This window comes from Trichomycterus rosablanca, chromosome 4, assembly GCF_030014385.1.
Source record: "Trichomycterus rosablanca isolate fTriRos1 chromosome 4, fTriRos1.hap1, whole genome shotgun sequence".
NCBI classification, from domain to species: Eukaryota; Metazoa; Chordata; class Actinopteri; order Siluriformes; family Trichomycteridae; genus Trichomycterus; species Trichomycterus rosablanca.
Genome location: NC_085991.1, coordinates 3,035,744 through 3,048,912, shown reverse-complemented (window position 1 = coordinate 3,048,912; position 13,169 = coordinate 3,035,744). Strand labels below are relative to the sequence as shown.

Here is a 13,169-nt window from a genome sequence, read left to right as displayed (position 1 = left end):
CTGACCAGGATAAAGCAGCATTTGAAAATGAATGAACAAAGTAGTAATAAATGAACATAAATGAATACGTCAGTTTGTGTTGCTCAGAACTGGGCCGGTATCATGTCCTGGATTTCTTCCTGCCTTGTGCCTGTTGTTTCCAGATGGCACTGGACACTCTGTGACCCTGACCGCAACTACACAGAAGGTGAAAATAAACAAAGGAATGAATGAGTGAGAATTAATGCATAAATGTGAGTGCGTATTGCCCTGCTAAGAGCGAACAACCTGTCCGGAGTGTATTCATGCCATGCACCTATAGTGTTTTTTGGGTGACACTGGATAGACAGACAGACAGACAGACAGATAGATAGATAGATTGACACAGATAGACAGAGACAGATAGACAGACACATAAATAGACAGACACATAAATAGATAGACAGACATAAATAGACAGATAGAAAGATAGATAGACAGACACAGACAAACTAACAGATAGATGATAGATAGACAGACTGATAGACAGACAGATAGAAAGATAGATAGACAGACACAGACAAACTAACAGATAGATGATAGATAGACAGACAGACAGACTGATAGACAGACAGATAGACAGACACAGACAAACTAACAGATAGATGATAGATAGACAGACAGACAGACAGACAGACAGACTGATAGACAGACAGACAGACACGTTAAAAGACAGACAGACAGATAGATAGATAGTGTATTCCAGCTCTGTGCCTCATACCGCAGTACTCACCGCGACCCGGACCAGAATTAAGCAGCACGTAAAATTAAATAAACAAAAAAAGAATTAAATGAAAGAAAATCAATAAGTAAATATGTGCTTATGCGTGTGTACAGTATATTTGCTTTGCAAGGGACCCGAATGAAGGTTGTAGTTCCACATCTGGCCGCTAGATGCCACTGTTGTAAGCCTGAAGAATTTTCACTGGTTTAAAGTACACATGCTGTAACTGCTCATGTGGGAAGCAGTTCTAGCTACGCGTGCTAATATTTATGATCGCACTTTTAGGAACTAACACCAGGTGAGAGGAATCTAACCTTTATTTGTTTATATTAATCATATATAGAAGCTGTGTTTTATCATCTGTAGTGTCAGCTGAGTTTTCGTTTTTATGGTACTGTAGTTAGCTTGATGTTAGCTAACTGGCTAACCCTACAGCTAGCATACAAATCCCAACATACAGTGTTGGATTTGCTACTTATATAATATATTGTATATATAATATAATACTTCAGAAATATAATTATCTAGTTTTGTTTACCCATATTTTTTTTTTACCTGTTTACATCTTTGTGCTGTTTTGTTTTTACTTAATACGCCACACTAGCTCATAGTCAGGTGTCCATATACTTTTGGTTATGTAGTGATTTCTGCAACTCCTTTTTATGTGACTGAACAATGGGAAGGCATACATTCCCAGAAAAAGAACACCTTTAATCATAACGAGTTCTTTATTTAGTTGTTGTTTTTTGTATTTAGTGATTATACGTGGTGTCCACATACTTTTGATCGTATGTTGTATTTTACTGCAGTCTTTAGATTTTAATGATTTCTACAACTGTTGTTTGTGAGCTGTTTGAATAATTGAAAACACTTGGTCAAAATAAGTCATGATTGAGGTATTTAAGTTTATCAGGATTTAAACGTGCAGCGCCCACATACTACTGGCCATTAGGTAGATAGACAGACAGACAGACAGGCAAATAGATAGATAGACCGACAGACAGACAGACCGACAGACAGACAGATAGATACATAGACACACAGATAGATACATAGATATACACGTGGATAGAAATTTTCATCATAGCTACACTTCAACTATGAGAGACAAAATGAGAAAAAAAAATCCAGGAAATCACATTGTAGGATTTTTAAAGAATTTATTTGTAAATTATGGTGGAAAATAAGTATTTGGTCAATAACAAAAGTTCAACTCAATACTTTGTAACATGACCTTTGTTGGCAATGACAGAGGTGAAACGTTTCCTGTAAGTCTTCACCAGGTTTGCACACACTGTAGCTGGTATTTTGGCCCATTCCTCCATGCAGATCTCCTCTAGAGCAGTGATGTTTCGGGGCTGTCGCTGGGCAACACGGACTCCACAAATTTTCTATGGGGTTGAGGTCTGGAGACTGGCTAGGCCACTCCAGGACCTTGAAATGCTTTTTACGGAGCCACTCCTTCGTTGCCCGAGCGGTGTGTTTGGGATCATTGTCATGCTGGAAGACCCAGCCACGTTCCATCTTCAATGCTCTCACTGATGGAAGGAGGTTTTTGGCTTAAAATCTCACGATACATGGCCCCGTTCATTCTTCCCTTAACACGGATCAGTCGTCCTGTCCCCTTTGCAGAAAAACAGCCCCAAAGCATGATGTTTCCACCCCCATGCTTCACAGTAGGTATGGTGTTCTTGGGTTTTTCTTCTTCCTCCAAACACGACGAGTTGAGTTTTTACCAAAAAGTTCAATTTTGGTTTCATCTGACCACATGATATTCTCCCGATCCTCTTCTGGATCATCCATATGCTCTCTGGCAAACTTCAGATGGGCCTGGACATGTACTGGCTTAAGCAGGGGGACACGCCTGGCACTGCAGGATTTGAGTCCCTCTCGGCGTAGTGTGTTACTGATGGTAGCCTTTGTTACTTTGGTCCCAGCTCTCTGCAGGTCATTCATCAGGTCATCAGGTCCCTCCGTGTAGTTCTGGGATTTTTGCTGACCGTTCTCATGATCATTTTGACCCCACGGGATGAGATCTTGACCCCAAGGGAGATTATCAATGGTCTTGTATGTTTTCCATTTTCTTACAATTGTTCCCACAGTTGATTTATTCACACCAACCTGCTTGCCTATTGTAGATTCACTCTTCCCAGCCTGGTGCAGGTCTACAATTTTCTTCCTGGTGTCCTTCGACAGCTCTTTGGTCTTGGCCATGGTTGAGTTTGGAGTCTGACTGTTTGAGGCTGTGGACAGGTGTCTTTTATACAGAAAACAAGGTCAAACAGGTGCCATTAATACAGGTAACTGGTGGAGGACAGAAGAGCTTCTTAAAGAAGAAGTTACAGGTCTGTGAGAGCCAGAAATCTTGCTTGTTTGTGGGTGACCAAATACTTATTTTCCACCATAATTTACAAATAAATTATTTAAAAATCCTACAATGTGATTTCCTGGATTTTTTTTTCTCATTTTGTCTCTCATAGTTGAAGTGTAGCTATGATGAAAATTACAGACCTCTCTCATCTTTCTAAGTAGGAGAACTTGCACAATCAGTGGCTGACTAAATACTTTTTGGCCCCACTGTAGATAGACAGACAGTAAGATAGATAGACAGACAGATAGACAGACAGACACAAACAGATAGACAGACAGACACATTAATAGATAGATAGACATATAGACAGATAGACAGACAGATAGACAGACACATTAATAGACAGATAGATAGACAGACAGACAGACACATTAATAGATAGATAGATAGATAGATAGATAGATAGATAGATAGATAGATAGATAGATAGACAGACACAGACACATAAAAAGACAGACAGACACATACACAGATAAACAGAGAGACAGACACACAGACAGATGAACACATAGCCAGATAGATAGATAGACAGATAGACAGACACATTAATAGATAGACACGTTAAAAGATAGATAGATAGACAGACACAGACACATAAAAAGACAGACAGACACACAAATAGATAGATAGACAGACAGATAAACAGATAGACAGACAGACACACAAACAGAGACAGATAGACAGACAGACACATAGACAGACAGATAGACAGATAGATAGACAGACAGACACGTTAATAGATGGATGGATGGATGTTTTTTAATTGCAATGGGGGCTTTTTAAGGGTCATACTAGCACAGTAAAGAGCCTTCCCTAAACTCTTGATGCAAAGTTGTAATCTGAAACACCTGAACTTAATTATTAGGAGGGGTGTCCAGATCTGGAAAACTGTTGGGTTCGTTGTTTGCTGTGTGTGGTTGTAGCACAGCCATGTGCACCCTATGGTGCAAACACTTTTCTTAATATGTTTGTGTTTAATACCATGACCTTCACACCACTCCGCTCATTCTGTCTCGATTTCCCAGCAGCCACCATGTCCTCCTACACCTGCATCAGCTGCCGCGTGCAGTTCGCGGACGCCGACGTGCAGCGGGCGCACTACAAAAGCGACTGGCACCGCTACAACCTGAAGCGCAAGGTCGGCAACATGCCGCCGGTGACCGCCGAGAACTTCCAGGAGCGCGTGCTGGCGCAGCGGGCGGCCGCCGAACAGCAGCAGGCCGACGCCCAGAGTCTCTCCACCTGCGCCACCTGCAACAAGAAGTTCTCCAGCGCCAACGCCTACGCCGACCACCTGCAGTCGCACAAGCACGTGCAGGCCGAGAGGAGAGCCGTGGCCGCCGCTCAGGAAGCCGTGGAGAGAATGAACCGGAAGAACCTGGAGAAGGGAGCCGAACTGGATAAGGACGCCCGGAACGAGGCGCTGCAGAAGGTGCTGAGGGACGGACAGAGGCAGAGACACGCCCCTCAGGAGGGCGCGTCCGGAGAGGCGCCGGGGAGGAAGAGGCCGGATAAAGCGCCGCGGCTGGAGTGGTACGAACGGCAGGCTAAGAAGATCGAGGCTGAGGAGGACGAGGATGATGAGGAGGAGGAGAAAGAAGATGAAGGTGAGTGAGTGAGATGTCGGTTGAGATGTTTTTAGGATCTCGGCATCTTCCTTCACGCTGAGGTGCTTTTGTGTTTACAGAAGATTGGGAGGACGTTGACGTTGACGACGACGATGATGATGATGATGAAGAAATGGAGGCTGATGATGAAGAGCAGACCAAGGAGGACGGCACAACCGCGTCCGCTCCTCCTCCCAGTTCCATCCCGGCCACCGACTGTCTGTTCTGTAGCCACCACTCGCGCTCTCTCAGCAAGAACGTCCTGCACATGACCAAAACTCACAGCTTCTTCATCCCGGACCTCGAGTACCTGGTGGACCTGAGAGGACTTCTGGCGTATCTCGGTGAGACCTTGATGAACGAGCTCAGGTGGCGGCGCTGAGGGAGGGAAGGGCGGTTGTGGGGTCTCATTATTATCTCTGGTTGAGGCAGGGAATTGGAAATGACTAAATTGTGGGGGGGATTAAAATGAAGCCAACCTGCATGAACAAAGTTGAGGTCAGAAGTTTAAATACACCTCTGAGGGACGTTTTATGACCGGGTTGGGGCGTCCACGTGAACGCAATTGGCCGTGTTTCAGGGAGGGGAGGTCGAACTGGGTCTCCCTATTTCTGGGACTTGTCCAGATGCCTTCACAAGGTGGGGGGAGTCTCATGGAGCTTATCGTGGTTCTCTATGTAATACAGATGTGTGCGGCCGCACATTGGACACTTTTTGGGAGTTGGAAATGACTAAATTGGGAGTTAAAGGTGGAGGATTCCAGAATACCCCTTTACTTTTACTTTATCAGCATTTAGCAGATGCTTGCTCAAGGGCCCAACAGTGGCAACCTGTCAGTGGTGGGGCTTGTACCAGCGACCTTTCGATTACTTGTCCAGTAGGCTACAACTGCCCAACTTCCCCCTCCTGAGGCAAGCACAGAGAGCACACTGACTCGCGCTCCTCCTAATGACTTGACTGTTTGTCCAATCGTAGCCAATCGTGTCTGTTTAGACGCCCGACCGGCCGATAGCACAGCCGAGATTCAGAACCCAGATCTCTGCAGTGGTGGGCTTGCTTATTTTTACCCTTACTGTGATTTCCGTATACGAATGATACGGAGATTTTTGAACGTATGATTTGGGTCTGATCTGTCGTGGGTTCCGTCTGTGCAGGGGAGAAGGTCGGCGTGGGGAAAGTGTGTTTATGGTGTAACGAGAAAGGAAAGTCGTTTTACTCCACCGAGGCCGTTCAGGCGCACATGAGCGACAAGAGTCACTGCAAACTCTTCACGGACGGAGACGCGGCGCTGGAGTTTGCGGATTTCTACGACTTCAGGTGAGCGCCCCCTAGTGGTTCATCCTGACTAGATTTACCACATGCAGGGTTCTCTCGAGGCCAACCGGGACTTAACATTTGATCTAGTTGTTCTAAAGGTCTGTGGTTCCAGTGCACCAATAATCACCAATATTTTCCATCCTGTACAACAATAATAATTATAATGGAATCAACAAATTCTAACAGGCACAAACACTAAATAAACTTGGCTGAAAATAAAAATAATGTGAGCGCCCCCTAATGGTTTAACCTGACTGTAGATGATGACTTCCCACATGCCGGTTCTCTCGAGGGCAACCATTGAGATTTTGCTGCTAATATCCCGGAGGAGTTTGATCCACAACACACTTAAAACACCTGAAATCAGCCAGCAAAGTGTTGGAAATCAATGTTTTAGAAATGGACTTAACATTTGATCTAGTTGTTCTAAAGGTCTGTGGTTCCAGTGCACCAATATTCACCAATATCTTCCATCCTGTACAACAATAATAATAATGATAATAATAATCAAATCAATAGATTCTAACAGGCACAAACACAAAATAAAACTTGGCTGATAAAAAACAATGTGAGCGCCCCCTAGTGGTTTAACCTGACTGTAGGTTTGATGATTCTATTAAAGAGATTTTGAGGCTAATATCCCCGCCACGCCCAGTTTTCTTCAAACCTGTTCTAACCTCAGACACCTTAGACTTTAATCAGCCAGCAAAATGTTGAAAATCAATGTTTTAGAAATGGACTTAACATTTGATCCAGTTCTTTTAAAGGTCTGTGGTTCCAGTGCACCAATATTCACTTTTCCATCCTGTACAGCAGGGTTTTTAAAACCAAAAAATGGGTCGCAGAGAAAAATAATAACAATTAAATGACGAAATTAACTTATACACGGACGCCCCCCTTGTGGATGCTTTACGTTACATTTTGTAACCCACAGTGGGACCAGATTGCTACCATTTTTAATAGTTACGTGTATATCGTTTTGTGTTTGGTACTGACGCATCGTTTGTGTTGCCCGTGTCGCGGTAAAAATCACGGACAGTGTGAAACCCTGCTGTACATAGATTTAGGCGTCGCCACAGTGGATCATTCTGGTCTGCATACCTGATTCGGCACGATTTCTGCCGGATACCCTTTCCAATGCGAGCCTTCTTTTTTATCCGGGCTTGGGATGGGCACTGAGAGTGCACTGACCAGTTCTCCTCCCAATGGACCTCATCAGACATAACCAGTCGTGTCTGTGTAGAAGCCAGAGCGGCTGATAGCACCACTGAGATTCAAACCCCAGATCTCGAGTATTTTATCTCGAGTATTTTACCGCTGTGGCATCCAAGCGCCCATCTTAAATAATACATTTGAAAGGGCGTCTACATATTTCTGGATGTATAGTGTACACCGCACCGACCGATATATTTGTGATTTAACGATTTAGGAGCAGCTACCCGGACGCTAACGATGGAGAGGAGGTAGAGATGAAGGACGGAGAACTTCCCGATGACAAGACGGTGGAGTTCGATGACGAGATGTTAGAGCTCACGCTGCCGTCTGGTACTTATCGCACCACGTGTGTGAAAACTTTACAGAACTTGATCAGAATTTCGTTACCGATGCTCGTGTTTGTGCTGCAGGAGCGAAGATCGGCCACCGCTCACTGATGAGGTACTACAAGCAGCGATTCGGGGCTCAGCGGGCACTGGTGCCGGCGAATCAGCGGGCAGTGGGCCGAGTGCTCAAACAGTACCGGGCACTGGGGTGGAAGGGGGACTACGGTGAGGACATGACACTCTTTCTAATTCTTGAGTTTAAGATTTTCAGCCTTTATTAGAATTTAATTTCGAGGCAACAGTTTAGGGAAGGCCCTGGTTTGTCCCTATATGACTGTGCTCCTGTACACGAAACAAGGTCCTGCAAGATATGGTCTGATAAAATGTAATGTGGATGAACTCCAGTGGTTCTTAAAGAACCTTGTCCTCAGCCCAGTTGAACTCCTTTGGGGTGAATTGGAATGCTGATCGAGAGCCGACTTCAGTCCCTGACCTCACAAATGCTCTTTAAACTAGAATAGGGGGCGATTCCATATTTATTGCCCTTGGTTTTGCAATGGGATGTTTTCTTCCCGGATGGTCTGACTCAGATTCCTTTCTGATTCGGATTCTTTGACTCTGATTCATTGATTGATTCTGATTCCTTACTTAAATCAATAGTTTCTTCTTTTATTTTGATTTAATTCCTCTGTAATTCGACTCGCTGATTTGCACATTTGGACGTACCGTCTCAATTTGATTCACTGATTCTTTAGAGTTGATTGACACACCTAACAACCAGACTCTGATTCACAGGCTATCTGGCTCTGATTCATACCTTGTGCCAGAGATGTTCACAAGTCACAAAATACGAGTCCGAGTCAAGTCACGAGTCTTTAGACATATAGACACAAAAGACATTTTAGACACAAAACATATATTGGAAATGTAGCATAGAAATAAACAAATAATCTGTAAGTTCAGATACAAAACAACAACAGATTAGCGAGTGTATTTTGCCGATTTACTTCGTGCCTTTACTTTCCTCGTTACCAGTTAAAAGCTTAAACTGACGTTTTGTTTTCATTGCAAATTACGGCACAGCGGCCAAAATCCAAAACACAGCAAAATATCCAAAACCACTGCTTACCTTAGCTTCTGTTCTTCCAGATGCTATTAAATTTATAAGCGTGTGTCCCATTAGGAATAGAATCCGTTATTTTATAAATGTGCTTATAATTAAAAACCTCCATTTTTTACTAACAATTACAATCAGAAGCTCTGATTGGTTCAGAAAGCGGTTCTTACAAGCATTAGCGCCGATTCTGTAGGAGCGTTCCATTCACATTATCTGTTACTGTGAAGTGCACTACGTAGGGTATTCCACCATTATAAGTGAGATTGCAATCCAAAGTAGGGAGTAGAGAGCGACGCTTCATCACTACGCCGGAAGCTGGCTGGAACATTTACCCATTGTGTGTGTTGCTGCTTAAGACGGCCGGAGCGTTATTATTATTAGAGAGCAGAACATGACACGATCAGAATGATGTCGGATCATATATACAGTGTATCACAAAAGTGAGTACACCCCTCACATTTCTGCAAATATTGTATTATATCTTTTCATGGGACAACACTATAGAAATAAAACTTGGATATAACTTAGAGTAGTCAGTGTACAACTTGTATAGCAGTGTAGATTTACTGTCTTCTGAAAATAACTCAACACACAGCCATTAATGTCTAAATAGCTGCAACATAAGTGAGTACACCCCACAGTGAACATGTCCAAATTGTGCCCAAAGTGTCAATATTTTGTGTGACCACCATTATTATCCAGCACTGCCTTAACCCTCCTGGGCATGGAATTCACCAGAGCTGCACAGGTTGCTACTGGAATCCTCTTCCACTCCTCCATGATGACATCTCGGAGCTGGTGGATGTTAGACACCTTGAACTCCTCCACCTTCCACTTGAGGATGCGCCACAGGTGCTCAATTGGGTTTAGTCCATCACCTTTACCTTCAGCTTCCTCAGCAAGGCAGTTGTCATCTTGGAGGTTGTGTTTGGGGTCGTTATCCTGTTGGAAAACTGCCATGAGGCCCAGTTTTCGAAGGGAGGGGATCATGCTCTGTTTCAGAATGTCACAGTACATGTTGGAATTCATGTTTCCCTCAATGAACTGCAGCTCCCCAGTGCCAGCAACACTCATGCAGCCCAAGACCATGATGCTACCACCACCATGCTTGACTGTAGGCAAGATACAGTTGTCTTGGTACTTCTCACCAGGGCGCCGCCACACATGCTGGACACCATCTGAGCCAAACAAGTTTATCTTGGTCTCGTCAGACCACAGGGCATTCCAGTAATCCATGTTCTTGGACTGCTTGTCTTCAGCAAACTGTTTGCGGGCTTTCTTGTGCGTCAGCTTCCTTCTGGGATGACGACCATGCAGACCGAGTTGATGCAGTGTGCGGCGTATGGTCTGAGCACTGACAGGCTGACCTCCCACGTCTTCAACCTCTGCAGCAATGCTGGCAGCACTCATGTGTCTATTTTTTAAAGCCAACCTCTGGATATGACACCGAACACGTGGACTCAACTTCTTTGGTCGACCCTGGCGAAGCCTGTTCCGAGTGGAACCTGTCCTGGAAAACCGCTGTATGACCTTGGCCACCATGCTGTAGCTCAGTTTCAGGGTGTTAGCAATCTTCTTATAGCCCAGGCCATCTTTGTGGAGAGCAACAATTCTATTTCTCACATCCTCAGAGAGTTCTTTGCCATGAGGTGCCATGTTGAATATCCAGTGGCCAGTATGAGAGAATTGTACCCAAAACACCAAATTTAACAGCCCTGCTCCCCATTTACACCTGGGACCTTGACACATGACACCAGGGAGGGACAACGACACATTTGGGCACAATTTGGACATGTTCACTGTGGGGTGTACTCACTTATGTTGCAGCTATTTAGACATTAATGGCTGTGTGTTGAGTTATTTTCAGAAGACAGTAAATCTACACTGCTATACAAGCTGTACACTGACTACTCTAAGTTATATCCAAGTTTCATGTCTATAGTGTTGTCCCATGAAAAGATATAATGAAATATTTGCAGAAATGTGAGGGGTGTACTCACTTTTGTGATACACTGTATATATAATTATCACACGTAACTAATGTTGCTGACTTTTGTTGTCCACAAGTCATTTTTTGCCAGTCACGAGTCGAGTCTGAAGTCGCTGTGTGTGAGAATCGAGTCCCCATCTCTGCCGTGAGCAGAATATCATGGTTGCTTAAGATGAGCAAATAAATAAATGAATGACTCTTGATTCTTATTCATACAGAAAATCACTGATTATGACTCTCTGAATCCTAAACTGATTCTCAGACTCTAATTCTGTTTTAGTGTAGTGTTTTCCGGCTAGACATCAGACCCATTGTAACAGAATGAATGAATGATTCTCATTGACATGTATATTTTATTGTTATAGGTAAAGGTTTTATGGGACAGCAGCAGAAGGACATGCAGTATGTCCAGAGAATGAAATTGAAGTGGATGTTGAGGACTGGAATGGGCAACAACTTGACCAAGCAGACCCACTTCAGAGCTCAAGTCATGTTCTAAACCCTTATTCTGAGCCACACCCAAACTGTGCTGTTGCATAGATGATAAGAAATATGGATTTATGATGGAGATGATGAACGTCCAGCTGGAATCAAAAGCTTCCAAGGGATGTCCATCCATATCATGGCACATTGTGGTTTTAATAAATATATGACCAAATCAACTGGGTCAAAAATATCTCTTTTTCCATCATCACTTTCTGGCACTGATTTGACTTGATAGGCATGAAATCAGGACCCAAAAATATTGCAAATCACTTTTTCTCTTTGTGATCATGAACTGTTTGGTGCAGGGGTTTCTTTCCTCTAAGCCCATGGTGATATGAAGCTCACTTGACTCTGGACAGTGACACCTGTGTTCCAGTAGCCTCTAAAATATGGTTGGTCATAAATGGCTTTTGGGTGACGTCCTTGACGTTTCAGAGCTCTAAGCTTTTTGAGCGTAATGGTATTGATCAGGTTAATAAGTGCGATAAATCTAATCCTGTTTATATGGGCACAGAGAAGCTACCAGCTGTAGTCAGTCAAAATGAGTGTATCTACCTTTGACTTTAATTAAAACTCTAAACTCACTTATCATTGAATTGTACCAACTGCTTATTGACTGGCTGTTTGATTTCAGATTAAATAAATATTTTCTAAAGCTTGATGTTTGTGGATTTTTTTCTTCAATGGCCAACTGAGGCTAAATTAAAACCTGCAGGAACATATTTATTTATTTATTAGGATTTTAACGTCATGTTTTACACACTTTGGTTACAATCATGACAGGACGGGTAATTTATTACTCATTACACAAGATTTATCAGTTCAAGTCTTTAATTTCCAACCGTCATGGACAATTTTATATCTTCACCTCACTTGCACATCTTTGGACGGTGGAAGGAAACTGGAGCTCCCGGAGGAAACCCACACAGGCACGAAGAGAACATGCAAACTCCACACAGAGAGGACCCGAACGGCTCCACCTGTGAATTGAACCCAGGACCTTCTTGCTGTGCCACTCACTGCAGGAACACACCGACACGCTAGATTTAAAGGTATACATCAATGGCACAGATTAACTCATTCTTTTACACTAAGCACTTGGTCAGGGTTGAGGTGCGTCTGGTGTTACCCAGAGATGCTGGGCGCAAGGCAGGAATACAATCACTCATTTAGTCAAAGTTGAGGGCAGTTTAGACCAGCCAATCCACCTGCCAAACTCCTTACAGTCTAAAAAATACATACGGCATCCAGGTTGTTAAGACTTGTCTTACTGTCAAGTCCTCACTCTACCAACTGTGCCACCCTATATTTAAACTTATTTTTATTCATTCATTCATTTATTTATTCATTAATCTTCAGTAACCAGGTTACAGCTGGCACTGGATCCACCGCAGCCCTGTTCATTATAAAGTAGTTATAAAAGATGAATGAAAAGGTTAAGGGTGCACAGTGACCTGGATCATGAAAACCTGGATGCTATGATTTTTTTTCAACCTCCCAAAACATGCAGAAAGTGGATTGGCCGCTCTAACACTACATTTTTAGCATTTAGCAGACGCTGTTATCCAAATCGACTTACAAGTGTCATCGAATACAGTTCAAGTTATTGAGTGTTAAGGTCTTTGCTCAGGGGTCCAACAGAGGAAACTTGGTGGTTGGGCTTGAACCAGCAGCCTTCTGATTACAAGCCCAGTGCTCCTAGGTGTGATTGAATAAATGAGAACTTGTCCATAAATTAAGGACACATGACCTACCGAGACCCTGACCACGATAAAGCTGTTAATGAGCATGAAATAATGAATAAATAGGCAAGTTCAGTAAATATTCTTTCTCCAACACACTAGACGGTGCTAAGGAAGCTAGCACGAACGAAAACTTCGGCTGTATATCAAATAACTAAAATTATATAGTAGTTGCACTAGGTAGGGTGCATGCACTTTTACTCCTTTGCTTTGTACATAGTGCACTTCTACAGGGAGTATGAAGCTATTTGGGACG

The 13,169-nt window shown here is 43.3% G+C and overlaps 1 protein-coding gene across 3 annotated transcripts; it reads left to right on the top strand.

The window, feature by feature from the left end:
* Positions 1-953: 953 nt before the first annotated feature.
* znf622 (zinc finger protein 622) lies at positions 954-11,830 on the top strand. Of its 3 annotated transcripts, none has more exons than XM_062992912.1 (7): positions 954-1,040; positions 4,139-4,720; positions 4,801-5,064; positions 5,875-6,037; positions 7,467-7,582; positions 7,663-7,803; positions 11,051-11,830. In XM_062992912.1, exons 2-7 carry the CDS (start codon positions 4,147-4,149, stop codon positions 11,182-11,184), a joined length of 1,392 nt encoding a protein of 463 aa, XP_062848982.1. In that variant the 5' UTR covers positions 954-1,040; positions 4,139-4,146; the 3' UTR covers positions 11,185-11,830. The 3 variants fall into 3 exon arrangements, with proteins under 3 accessions (XP_062848982.1, XP_062848983.1, XP_062848981.1); XM_062992913.1 differs by having other exon boundaries at positions 969-1,040; positions 4,142-4,720; XM_062992911.1 differs by lacking the exon at positions 954-1,040 and adding an exon at positions 3,004-3,087.
* The last annotated feature ends 1,339 nt before the right edge of the window (positions 11,831-13,169 follow it).